The sequence below is a fragment of the Chiroxiphia lanceolata genome, chromosome 9, assembly GCF_009829145.1.
Source record: "Chiroxiphia lanceolata isolate bChiLan1 chromosome 9, bChiLan1.pri, whole genome shotgun sequence".
NCBI classification, from domain to species: Eukaryota; Metazoa; Chordata; class Aves; order Passeriformes; family Pipridae; genus Chiroxiphia; species Chiroxiphia lanceolata.
This window is the reverse complement of record NC_045645.1, coordinates 17,574,409-17,587,158: the sequence shown is the minus strand read 5'-3', so window position 1 is coordinate 17,587,158 and position 12,750 is coordinate 17,574,409. Positions and strand designations below refer to the sequence as shown.

At 36.2% G+C, this 12,750-nt stretch overlaps 1 protein-coding gene across 6 annotated transcripts in view; it reads right to left on the bottom strand.

Moving 5' to 3' along the window:
* Nucleotides 1-12,750, bottom strand: part of ABCD3 (ATP binding cassette subfamily D member 3) — a 46,913-nt gene that overhangs the window by 4,114 nt on the left and 30,049 nt on the right. For all 6 annotated transcript variants that reach the window (XM_032695963.1, XM_032695964.1, XM_032695962.1 and 3 more), the window contains 19 exons: nucleotides 10,974-11,075; nucleotides 9,914-10,002; nucleotides 9,049-9,118; nucleotides 8,120-8,217; nucleotides 7,403-7,526; nucleotides 6,865-6,921; nucleotides 5,531-5,673; nucleotides 5,133-5,202; nucleotides 4,626-4,695; nucleotides 4,417-4,514; nucleotides 4,247-4,338; nucleotides 3,663-3,751; nucleotides 3,514-3,586; nucleotides 2,422-2,485; nucleotides 1,992-2,069; nucleotides 1,834-1,899; nucleotides 1,646-1,735; nucleotides 1,309-1,428; nucleotides 774-878 (listed from right to left, as the gene is read on the bottom strand). In XM_032695963.1, coding sequence (XP_032551854.1) covers nucleotides 774-878; nucleotides 1,309-1,428; nucleotides 1,646-1,735; nucleotides 1,834-1,899; nucleotides 1,992-2,069; nucleotides 2,422-2,485; nucleotides 3,514-3,586; nucleotides 3,663-3,751; nucleotides 4,247-4,338; nucleotides 4,417-4,514; nucleotides 4,626-4,695; nucleotides 5,133-5,202; nucleotides 5,531-5,673; nucleotides 6,865-6,921; nucleotides 7,403-7,526; nucleotides 8,120-8,217; nucleotides 9,049-9,118; nucleotides 9,914-10,002; nucleotides 10,974-11,075 — 1,698 coding nt within the window. The remainder of the gene's footprint in view (nucleotides 1-773; nucleotides 879-1,308; nucleotides 1,429-1,645; nucleotides 1,736-1,833; nucleotides 1,900-1,991; nucleotides 2,070-2,421; nucleotides 2,486-3,513; nucleotides 3,587-3,662; nucleotides 3,752-4,246; nucleotides 4,339-4,416; nucleotides 4,515-4,625; nucleotides 4,696-5,132; nucleotides 5,203-5,530; nucleotides 5,674-6,864; nucleotides 6,922-7,402; nucleotides 7,527-8,119; nucleotides 8,218-9,048; nucleotides 9,119-9,913; nucleotides 10,003-10,973; nucleotides 11,076-12,750) is intronic.

The window sequence follows — 12,750 nt, the reverse complement described above, 5'->3', positions numbered from 1 at the left end:
GATTTCATCATTCTTTTGCTCTTAATGATTCGTCAAACAGAATCAACTGGGCAAAGAAGGTAGGGTATGAGACAGGTAAAACAATAAACCTGTGAATAAAGAAAGCCTAACAATAAAAAAAACCCCAAACCCACAAAAGCTATAATGAATTAACTTAGAGTGACAATTTAGAGGTGAATAAAATTCCTTTGTTTCCTTGCAACACAGCTAACTATTCATCCCTAACAGTAGCAGCAAGGACAAAATGGCTCTGATGATAAAACAAGGTAACATTTTTGCTTTCTGCAAGGACAGCTTAACAAAGAATTCTATTTTTCATCTCATTAGCCACTTGGCAAGTACAAATGAATATTCAAGTTAAGAGAATAATAAGTATATGGAAAATAGACTTAGAAAGCATCAGGGTATTGATATCAATGTGGTAAAATTCATGAAATACCATCCCTTCTGCAGAGTCCTCACCTACTGTCCATTCACTACTGCAGAAGGTTCCTTAACTTTCCACTTATGGTTTCAAGCATGTATTTCAGTGGAGGTACAGCTTTGCTCCATTACTATCCTGAGAATACTGCTACTCAATAACTAATGTCATTTCAATAACTAATGTTATTTCAAGCCTATTCTTTCCCAGACTAGGAGTGTGAAATTGAATCGTGCTGATATTTCACATGGTACTGCATAGAATCTGAAATGGTGAGTTTAAGATTCTATAGGTATAGTTTTAAGTTTCCTCTTAACACAAAGAGATGTAATTCTAGAAACAAAGAGCTTACCTTTCGGCAGTGGCTGTATATGTAGCCTTCTACATCAACACTAACGGCACTGGTGCACTCATCCAGAATTGCAAACTGGGGCTTATGATAGAATAACCTTGCCATCTGGAATGCAAACCAAAAAAAGCTTCTGTGGATACAGAACAACAACCAATAGTGCAGTTCTGGAAGTTAAACTAAAAATTAATGTCCAAAAATGTACTATGGCAAGGAAATTAAGTTGCTACCCACTGAAACCTGAAAATCCAAGAGTTGCATACCTTTACTTTTTAATTGAAGATAATTGTTTTAGAATTTCTGTTTATACAATGAAAGCATAAGGCATGGTTAAAGGGTGGTATAAGGTCAACATTTCCTTTTAAATTTTGAGTGCAATAAACACTATTTTCAGTTGTTTTCTCAGTATTCAGGTATTTCACATTTTGGTGGTTTCTTCTAAGTAAAATCTTAAAATTTAGTAAACTAGCTTACAATTCAGATTATATTTTTTACTTATGTTCTGCATTTGTTAAACATTTATGCTTCTGAGACATACTGCCATTCTCTGTTTTTCTCCCCCGCTGAGTACATCCATCCAATCCTGAACACTATCCCAGCCTCCTTCACGTTCCAAGATTTGACCCAGCTGGACATTATCCAAGTACTCCTTCAGCACCTTTTATGGAAACAGGAATCACAAATAAAGCTTACATGAACTTAAGAAAGAAATGGTTGAAAAAGGTTATAAAGGATTACACTACCGTGTTATCAACCCCGGTAAATACTGAAATCCAATTAAATGCAGTGTTTTTAACAGCAGTTTCAGTATTTCTAAATCTGAAGCATTACTCATCCTAAGCAAGACAAAGGGTTAATGAACTAATTATCATTACCTGGTCAGAAATCCCTTTTCTTCTCTGATCTTCCAAAGTATCTGGATATATAACTTGATCTCTGAGGGTTCCAAGAGTCATATATGGTCTCTGAGATACAGTCAGAACCAAAGAGATATGTCAAATATTTCTAAACGTAGTGAAAGTAGAAAGAGAACACTATTGTCAAGTAAAGTACTTGGCCTCACCTGGGGAACATAGAACAACTTTCCTCTTACAGGTTTTGTTAAACGCCCACCAAACAAAGGCCACAACTGCAAAAGGCAAAAGGTTAAAACGTGACAAAGAAAGTCCAATTACAACAGTGCTTTGCATTCTACCCCACCTGTTTTAAAAGTTCCCTTACCTCACCAAGAACACGAAACAGTGAGCTCTTCCCACACCCATTTGGCCCACAAATCAGAACATTTGCACCAGATCGAACCTAAAAATGCAAATCCAACACATTAAAAACACTGTGAGGATGTACTGTTGAAAGCTTCTATAAGCAGTAAGACAATCTGGTATCATCATAGGCTTGTACACATGTACTTTCTGACATTACAATGAGCTATTTCCAGAAATAATTAATTTTTCCCCCAACCAGTTTAGCATCAACTGCTGGAAGATAACATACTTGTAACAATAAAAACTTTTGGGAAAGTAGCTCGTTGCCTTTTTATTAAAAACGAACATGATGTTTGCACTTTTTTTATAAATCAGATGACCTTTGAAGTTGTCACCTTCACTTGAAAATTTTTTATTAATATCATTTGCTATGATATTAAAAACATTACCTCAAAGTTAAGGTCTTCAATCAAAACATCTCCATTAGGTGTCACCAATGGAACATGATCAAACCTGTATGTATCGCAACATTGGGGGGGGGGGAAAAAACCAGAACAGTTGCCTAAAAGAAGTTAATACTGCATGCTTATTTCAGAGATTTATGGAACACAGCAAGATTTCAGCAGTACTTCAGTCACTCTCCCACTTCCCAGCTATTAACAGCTGAGGAAGTTCTTGAACCAAAATGGTACCTTAGCATTTAAACATCTACAGGTTTGTTTTTATCCCCTTCATGTATCTGTTTTCCGAATCTTCTAAGCCTTTGGTCTCCAAAACATCTTGTGGATATAAACGTACATGTAAGGATGCACGTCATTTTAAACCCACTAGTGAAATGTATTTCATTACTTCTAGGATACACAATGAATGACTTCTCTACTCACCTCCCCCTGCCTTATTTTTTAAATGAAAATAATAAAAATAGCTGTATCATCTCCTTTTTTCCCCCCTTCCCCCCTCCCTTCCCTCCTACTTCCCTATCCGCTTTCCACACTGCCCAGATTGAGGTTACTTAATCTCTTAACTGGCTGTGTTTTATGCCTTTAAGTAGTAATACCATGTCAATGCCATGTTCCTCAGACTACAAAGAATGAAGGAACTGATCCCTACACAAGTACATCAATGAGGTCTCTGAGCATGCAGAATTACAAGCAAATATTCTGAAAATGAATACAGATTTGCCCTTGATTTTTACAGCTGAACTACATAATGGAATAAAATCCGTAACTAACATATTTCTAAGAGTAAACAAAATGGTCTGGGAAGTGACACTCCAAAGGACAGCAGGAAATGTTACCAAAAAGCCTAAGTCCAGAGAGCAGTTTATGTCTTCTGCTAACATGAGTGGATAAGGATTGACTTAGAGAATAGAAATGCTGAGTAGGCATGAGGTGGAATTACTTGTAAATACACTAAAGCACAACAGGAATTGCGAATTGTAATAATGTGTATTAAAATCTCTATTAAGAGTCATAGAGGGGAAGACATAAAAGCCAGTCTACATGAAAAACATTGAACTCATGAAAACTTTGTAAACATACTTGATAAGGTTATCAGTGTTGATAATTTCTCCAGATCCTGGTATCAAGGACAAAGCTTGCTTTTTATCTGCATCTTAAATTAAGAAAAAAGTATTAGAGATTGGAACACTACACAGACATGCACATATTGCATATTATGTCACATCTACCTTTTTCTTGTGATATCATAGTACGCTGATATTTGCCACTATTCAAGTCCTTCAGAACCTGCATTAATTCTGTAATTCGAGCTGTAAATCTATATAAAAAAAAAGAAATCCAAAGAAGCTCTAGTGAGCACTGTAGCACTGTTAAACTGTCAAATGATGAAGTTATTCAACCCAGCATAGAAACAGAATGTTTACATTTTAGAGTTGCACCAGGTTGTCCAATATTCACAATATTTACAAGATCCTTTCAGTGTAACAGTCAAATTTTTCTTCTTAAGGTATTTTTTAAAAAGTTTGGTAAATAATCAATACATAATTGATTTAGGAGCATCTGACAACGTCTTTTTAATTAAACATTCAAACCGTATGATGCTACTATTCAGATGTGAAATAGTGGACAAAATTAGCACATCTTCAGATATGTTTTCAGTATAAAATGTTTTTAATTTCTATATTTTTAGGGTGCTGCAAGGAAAAAAGCACATAAGTTTATTTTAATTCTACAGGCACTTTCTCAAAATGAGATGACAAACACCAACAAAAGTTTAAGAAAGATTCTTTTACAGAACTACTGTTAAGCTTACCCAGCCAATCTTGTCATTTCACGGCCTGCTAGGACTATTCTGCCCAAAGCTTGAGACATTCTCAGTAACATTCTTCCACTTTGGTAGTAATCCTAGAATAGAAGAAAGTTTCTTTATGTGGACTAACAAAACTTAAAATCAGGAGATTGTTTTAATTCTAGTTTATTTACCTCCAGAAGTTCTGCATGAGTACTATTCTGATGACGAGGATCAGACAGGTTCAAAAACGGACGACTAACAACCAGGTAACCAACCACAGTGGCAAGGTCTGCAGTTTAAGAATAAATATTAAGCTACACAATAAGAAAAAAGGCAATTCTCATGTAAAAAGTTTGTTTTGTTATTTATAGAAATCCATTAGCACTGGACAAACACTTACATTTGGCAATGATTGTATCAATGAAACCCATAGAGAACCGGAACAGGATAAAATTATGCAAGTGTTCCACCTAGTAAGGTACAGAAGAAAAAATTCAAACTACATCAGTACTTGTTTTACTATCATCTATTATTTTACAGACATTTGATTTCAAACAGTTATTTTCCAGTACATCAGATACCTCAACACACCTCTAACTGTGACAAGCACTGCACAAGAGTCCCTGCTGGTAAAGACTTGCACTTGACATCAAAACAACCTACACACGAAACTAAACAGCGAGAACAGTAATTGCGGTGGGTGAAAAGGAGGTAAGTGGCAAGAGAAAGACCACTCTACCAAGATCTTGTGTTCTCCTTATAGCCTTCTAGTTTATTTTTTAATCTAATGACTGCAGCAGCAAAAACACTAAGCCACTATAATTCCATTTCTATGAATACATCTCAAGAAACCAGACAGAACTAAAGCATTTTAAGCAAAACTTCAACTAAGAGATAAAAAATTTACCAGTTTACGGAAGGTTCTGTGAATAGTCTGTTTTTCTCTCAAGTTTCCATTATAAAAGGCAATTTCTTCACTAAAAAGAAACAAATGAAAAGAATGTTACTTCCTTTTGTCAAAGACAGTCTTTGAAAAAAGCCATAAAACACAGGAATAGAGCACTTTCAATTACCTTATGAAATAAGGGTTTGTGCTTTTTCATAACAGTAGAACATAAGCTTATTACACCCCAGCTACAGTTAGTATAATGCACATACAAATTACTTTATAATTATCTGTAAAAAGATGCAAACAGTTGGCTCAGAACTGATAGCATCAGGCTTCCCCAAATATATTTTAATGCACAGCTTCCATTTACCCCACAATATTGTCACTTATATTTTGCCATCCAAGTAAACCTATACCTGTTTGTAATGAGACGTGAGTTGACATATCTGTACTCCCCTTCATATTTTTGCTCTATAATAGTCATCTTGCCAATTGGTCTCCTTAAACGCGTAAGGAAAAACCCTGAAATAATCAAGTAGGCCATCATGCTAGCTGGACCCTGTGAACATCAAAAGAGAATAAAAGTTTACCATCTAGATGGTCTCAAATGGCAACATATATACCCGGAAAGCATGAATGCCTTCTTACCTCCTACATACCTATGTTACCAATTCAACTACATTTGCAATTCCCATCATATTCCCATCTTTCGAGTTGTGATATTGCTTAACAAATTTTACTAATTCTCTCTCCCTAGAATTCCTTCCTATCCCAGCCTTCTACTCAAGTTTCTATTATCATCCAGTGTGACCTCTGTGTTCTACTGTCCTAGTTTTTTTCATTAATAATTTCCCGGTCCTCTCTCATTTCGTCTCCTTTCTACCTACTTCTTTGTCTCTACGTTTACTACACTGTCATAGCAGCCAATATTTCAATCCCATTCTCTTCTTTGATCTGCATATCTCCAACACATATCCTGGTTCTCTCCAGCAGTCCTGGTAGGAACCGCTTATTCTTCTGGATCCTTAACTTCCATAGACCAGGGCTCCCAAACAGCATGCTTAAGTATCACTGTAGTGTGGCATGGCATAAACTGCCTGTAATAACTACTACAGATAGCAATGCAAAGACATCTGAGACTGGAAAAGTTACGTAGGTTCAGTTAAGCCTTACTGCAAGACTGTCTCAACAAAATCTGCATGATGTGTCCCAGAGCTGCTACTTCTCAGCTCCTAAACATTTTTGATAATATATCATTTCACTGAGCTGAAGAATTATTTCTGAAATGATTCAGCTTGTGGGTGGAAGGGGGGCAAGAATATAATGGTTATACAGTTCAATGCAAGAAATGGTTCCCCTTCATAGAGGTCACACAGGAAGAGAAAACTTATTTTTGCCTGTAAATGGAATTCATGCAAGACATATGCAGTCAGAAGAGTACTGTACTAAATGGGATTCTCAAATAACTGCTAGAAGAAAATAAAGAACTTTCTTGTTTCTTCAAACTGTTGATCAAATGCCTACAAATTCTGGGTTTTATTTTCCTTGCCTCAAAATAAAGCTCACTAAAGCATACAAAACATTAAGTGTAAATGCATATTTTCAGTATGTCCCTTCAAATAATGGATGAATCTATAATTACCACCTAGAGTTTTCCTCAGATTCCAAAAAGGTCTATGCAGGTCTATACAAGGCTATAAGCAAAGAAGGGGAAATGTACTTGTAATTCCAAAAAACCCACTCAATTTACCTGTGCTCCTATTGCACTTGTTAGCTTGAAGATATACAAAACTATATCCAAGAAGGGCTGTAAGAGAGCAGAGTTAAAAAAGCCTTAGAACACAAAACTAATACAAAATGGTACAGAAACCACACACCACTCCAAGAACAGTTAGAGTTCTGCATTAAAAGCACAATACTGGTTAACCTATTATACGAACTAAAAGCTAAAACAAGAGCAATCTCAGTCACATGACTTTTCCTGAAAACATTCACTCAAGAATTGAACACAGAAGCATTATGATCTTCAGATAAATACACATCATATAAAAAATGTACTTCACTATTTTAGGTCTGTAATAACACCCTGCTCACTAATCGAAGTGGACTAGACCCCACGATTACTCAACTGAAGTAATTATGAGAAATACTGAAGGAAAGGATAATCCCATATTTTTTCATACCATATTCCAAGCAACCCACATAAAAACACACACAATTGTTTTGAGCTGACACCACATCCTAAACGACTACAGCTATTACTCAAAGTTCTCTCTTGGAAGACTTACCTTGCTAAGGTTTGAGTACAGGTCCACTACACTGTTACAGAATTTTTCCACATCCTGTGTAAGGAGTTGATCTGGATTAGCTATTCTGTTGTCCAGATTTCCCATTTTGTAGTATGTATAAGCTCTGAAACAAAACAATAGGTAAGCAGCAGAAAAGAAATCATTACCTGGGATCTGAAATAATTGGAACCCCCTTGCTTCATACAACTTAGATGGAAAAAAGGCCAAACATTAATCAAATCCACATTAGATCCTGTAGAGTTGTTTAGGTTCCAGGATGTCTTAGTAAAAGCTCAGGCCCATATTGCTATTGAACTTAGCTAGAAAACGCTCAGAAATTCTGCTTCAGCACATCTGACAACCAAAATTCAGTGCTGGAGGACAGAAGGAGCTACTCCAGCTCATGCAACCAATTCAGTCTGCACTAAATGAAAGGAACTGAAGTACTTTGGAAGCTGACCCAATCAATCCTAGAAGCAGTATGGTGCTTTCCCCCCCCTGCCCCCAACAGAGTCAAATCTGCTCTCTTTATATCTGCGCCATATACAACCCAGACAGGTTACTTATCCTCAACTGCAAGTTAACTGAAACCAAAAGCTTTTTCTGAGCAATGCACCTTACCTATTAGGCACCTTGCAACCTTTTTACAATATAATTAGAATTATTTGAATCAACTTTTAAAAACTTTATACTACAGGTTAACAAGGTGTTACTTACTTGAGATATTCCTCATAGAGGTATCTGGTAAGTCTTACTCGGAAACAAAGTTTCAATTCATTTAGACCATACTTCAGGAAGTTATTCACTAAAGAGATCTAAAATAAGAGACAGTATTTCAATATTTAGCTAACACAATTCAATATACTTATATCAGTTTGCAGCATAAGTTGTGTAAACACTTTAGAACAGGTGAATTCTTCTCTTAAAGTCAGTAATACCATTAATACACCAAAGACTAACCATATAGCATCTGCGGGATGCTACTACTTAGGTTTGCCTCCAGTTCCCAGTGGCTCTCACTATTTAAAAAGATAAAATTATGTTCATATAGCATATTTTCAGCTCTTTTGATAAGATCTAGAAAAGAGCCACCATTTGAAAACCATTCCCTTAAATTTATCAATTCCTTTTTAAATCTATTGCAAACCAGGTACATTATCTATTAGACAGTAACAATTATTTCTGTCTGGTGCAGGTCAGAGATGTCAACAAGCTGAAGTAAAGTTAAAGGGTGGGGAAAAAACATAACAAATCTGTGAAAAATGTAGGAATTACAAAAACTTAAGGTCTAAAAAGAAATCTTCATCTTCAATCATGCCTAAAGAATCCCAAATCTACAATACTGAAACATAATCCAATCCATAAGATGTTATGCATGGCACATTAAGCTACAGTCAAAATTGCCATCAGTAAAACCAACCTGAAAACCTAAACATATCTGTTAGAAAAATGGTTGTGACCAATAAGAAAATATGCTGATAAAGTCTCCCACTGGAGCCAGAAAATTAAATGTGTCTTAATACAGACATGCATGTAAAACAACTCATTTCCATGAGTTTTAAGACATTCCTGTGAGATCTTTTCCTCCGACTCTTAATTTACATATAAAATGTGTTCTGCTAAAAGGTCAGAAGTAGAGCACTTACAGCGGGCATTGCGGCAATGAAGTTGAACAAGTATTTCTTGAAATCTTTCCTGCTGCGGCCAATGATAGCACTGTAAATGACCACCAGCTAAGAATTAGTTACAAGAGAACAGTCTTAAGTGGATAAATTCTCAGAGGACTACACAGAGAAAGAAAATAATCGTGGAAAACTGTAGTATCAGCTGTAGGATCCAGTCTGACACACTTGTGTAAGTTACGTGGCAAGTGACAGACAGCAGTTCCCTCCCTTCTGCTCCTGCTGTAACTGCCCACACTAAGGGCTCAGAAATTCACGGTCAGAGAATACCAGTTCTTTCCCTTCTCTGCTTCCATAGATTCTCACACAAGAAACAAAGCAGTCCTTCCAGTCTACAAAGCACTAAATGTCTCTCCCGAAACACAGTATCATTTTGAATTCACACTTCAAGACACATCTGACTTGCTTCAATTAGTAACAAGACCAACAAGAATAATCAGAGGTCTAAAAAACACTTTCTAACACAGAAAGACTGAAAGCATTGTTTTTATCAATCTAAAGAGCAAACAGCTCAGTAGGAAGAAATAACAGTCCTACTACCCCCACAACATGTTTAAGTCTACGACATAAAATCATTATGCCACCATTCTGAAGTGCTTTCTTAGACGTTCATATGAACAAAATGTAGAGTCTTCAGTGTACTAAATGTGACCAAAAGAAAATTTAATAAACCATTTAAAAAGAATAATATAATAATTTTGTTTTTTTAATTGTATAATTTTCTGTTTTAAACAAGCAATTTGTAAAATGTCTCAATACATATTCTGGCAGACCACCTTCCCTGTTAAACACAAGAAAAAACATTTAAAATTATCAAGTGGATCGGTACCTTTCAATGACTGTTCCATTCTGAATCATCCAAATATCACAGTAAGTGCGGACTACCAGCATCACAGCAATAAGTAGCAAATAACCTGTCTAGTACAACCACAGAAGTGTAACAGTTAAACAACGGATAAAATTCACCATTTTTTCCAGTAAGTAATCCTGCAATACCTAGCAGAAACATATCACCCTGCTGCCCCCACCTAATGTAACATTTGCTTACTTTGCAGGAAACACATTAGCATACAATGTTTTTAATAAAGTACTAAATACTTTTTTATGGAGAAATTTTGCCTTTTAAAAAGCTGTATTTCGTTGATACCTATACTGGACACGCCCTTTAAGATGAAGGATTGCATTCATTGAGATGAAGTTACTGCTATTCTGACACCTTTCTGCCATAAGGTTGGAAAAGACCTCTGAACATTACCTACTCCAACTCCCCACTCAAAACAGGGCCACTAGTAACCAGTCACCAGTCAGACCTTGTACCATTGATCAGAAAACCTTTCAGCCCAACAGTCCAGCCAGTTTTCCATCCACTTCATTGTCCACTCATCCAGCCAATTCAGTTTGGCTATCAGGGTACTAAGGGAGACCTTAGAGTCAAGGTCTCACCAAAATCAAAGTAAATACTCAACATTTTCTCTTCTTCCCTTATCCACACAAAGGGATTTGTCTTATGACTGAGAGCAATCAGGTGAGTAAGGCATGATCTGCCATTGGTAAATCCAGGCTGGCTGTTTGCAACCACTTTTTTGTCCTTTGTGTGGCCAGAGGTAGCTTCCAGGAGAATTTGCTCATAGCCTTACCAGGAATACAGCAAGGCTGACCAGTCTGTAGCTTCCAGTATGCTTGTTTTCCAATATGGGAGCCATATTTGTTTTTTTGGGGGGGCATTATCAGTAACCTCTTCTGAAGGCCATGAGCTTCTGGAGTTGACAAAGGTCAACTCTGTGAGCACACTCACAGGCATTCCCATCCATCCTTCTGCCTTCCATGTACTTTCTTTTTGTAAATGAGCTGTTGAGGGTCCCTATTCATGCACTGCAGGCAATGCTTACCTCTTTGCAAAGTGTTCTAGGGACCATTATTTTCAGGATTCGACATATTCTTGCAATAAACACTCTGTCCACCATTGCTCGCTCCTTCTTTCCCTCTTTCTGCTGCACATAGAACAAGGAAAGTAGGAAAAGTAAGATTTTTTTGGTAATAAGTATTATTTAACTGTTGATGTGATATTTTCCCTATCCAAGTTATTTACTGCTATCTTCCTTCTGGAGCATTTGCAACATTTCCTTCCAACTTGCTCCGACAAATTAAATATAGTGTAAGAACTGGGAGCTATCAAAACAAATTGCAAAAGGAAGTAGCTGCCATGATACAAAATACTTTTTATTTCAAATCTATGTTAAGGGTGACATACAAACAATGCAGACCACAGCATTAAAACATCCAACTACAAGTTTAATGCAATGTACCAGCTCTTAACATTGCTTGTCTCTAAAAGACACTATCAGCCAGTATTTTTAAAGATGTCTTCCAACATCCAAACAGCTAAATCTACCAGACTTAAAAACCCTCCTGTACTCAAGCACCTTTTATTTGGGTCAGTTGCACTTGTTCACTCCATATAACCCTATCTCCTGTCCTGACTAACCTGCATTCTTTTTAAAAGCTAATGGTGCGAGTATTTTTTCTTTTTTTCATTTGTTTTCTTTCTTTTCCTTCACACAAGGATGTGACAGAAGAATTTGGTCCTGAAAAACTGATCAAAAGAGCACACTTTCAAAAAAGTCCTGTCTAATCAACCTAATCCTGCTATCTCTGCTACCCAAGGCTCATGTGAAGCATGCTGTCAATGCCTATATCAATACTATAAGATAGACAGGAAACGTGAAAGAAAAAAACTCACTCTGAATGCTGTGTGAATAAGCCTACACCTGTTTTTCACAAGATGAAGTCAACTATAGTCCCACCCTTATCAAAAAAGTATGTGAACACCAACTACAAATAAAAATTCTAGTCAGATAGGATGCTATGTGGTAGATGATTAAAACATTTTAGTTAAAAGTTATTTACATGAAAATCCAAGCAATCCAAACAACTAAAGACTGCTGTCCACACCTAATGAAGGATGATCCTACATATGTTATTGCTTTTCCGTAATTGAAATGACAAACACAATGTCTGATGTGCTACATTTCAAGAGAGTATCTGACTAAACATATTTGATGCATAACTTGAACCTATTCTTCCTCTGTACTCAGCTCTTCCTCATTTCTATTTCTGTGTTGCACTTATATTCATTCCAGTATCTCCTTTCCCAGAAGTTTGTTTTTTTCTCTTGGACTGTTAATTTCTCATTCAGTATAATTGTATCCAAGATGGGTAGGAATAAGAGAAAGCTAGCTAAGATTTCTACAAATAGGTACAGCTACACAAAAGACAAGTTTATGGCAGATAACACAGCCAAGGTGTGGCTAGAAGCTAACATGATGCTTGCATACACCTTCAAATTTATCCAGCGCAAGCCTTTTCTTAAGTTTTCAGCACAAGATTAAAGTATCTGAAAGCTATTCATACCATCATAAGACCCAATACTTCTAATCATGGACTTTGTCTTTTGGTCTGCCATATTTCATTTGAATATAAAACAGTAAACTTGGCTTAAAGGGATATATGATAAATGAATTAACAAATATACAAAAGATCGGGGATATGTCAAACCTCCTACCAGAAGTCTGAAGTAGTTTTTAGAAATTGTCAGACTCTACATCTTGTTCCATGCTTTTTCTTTTAAGTAAAATATAAATAAAAGTTATACCAAATGGACACATA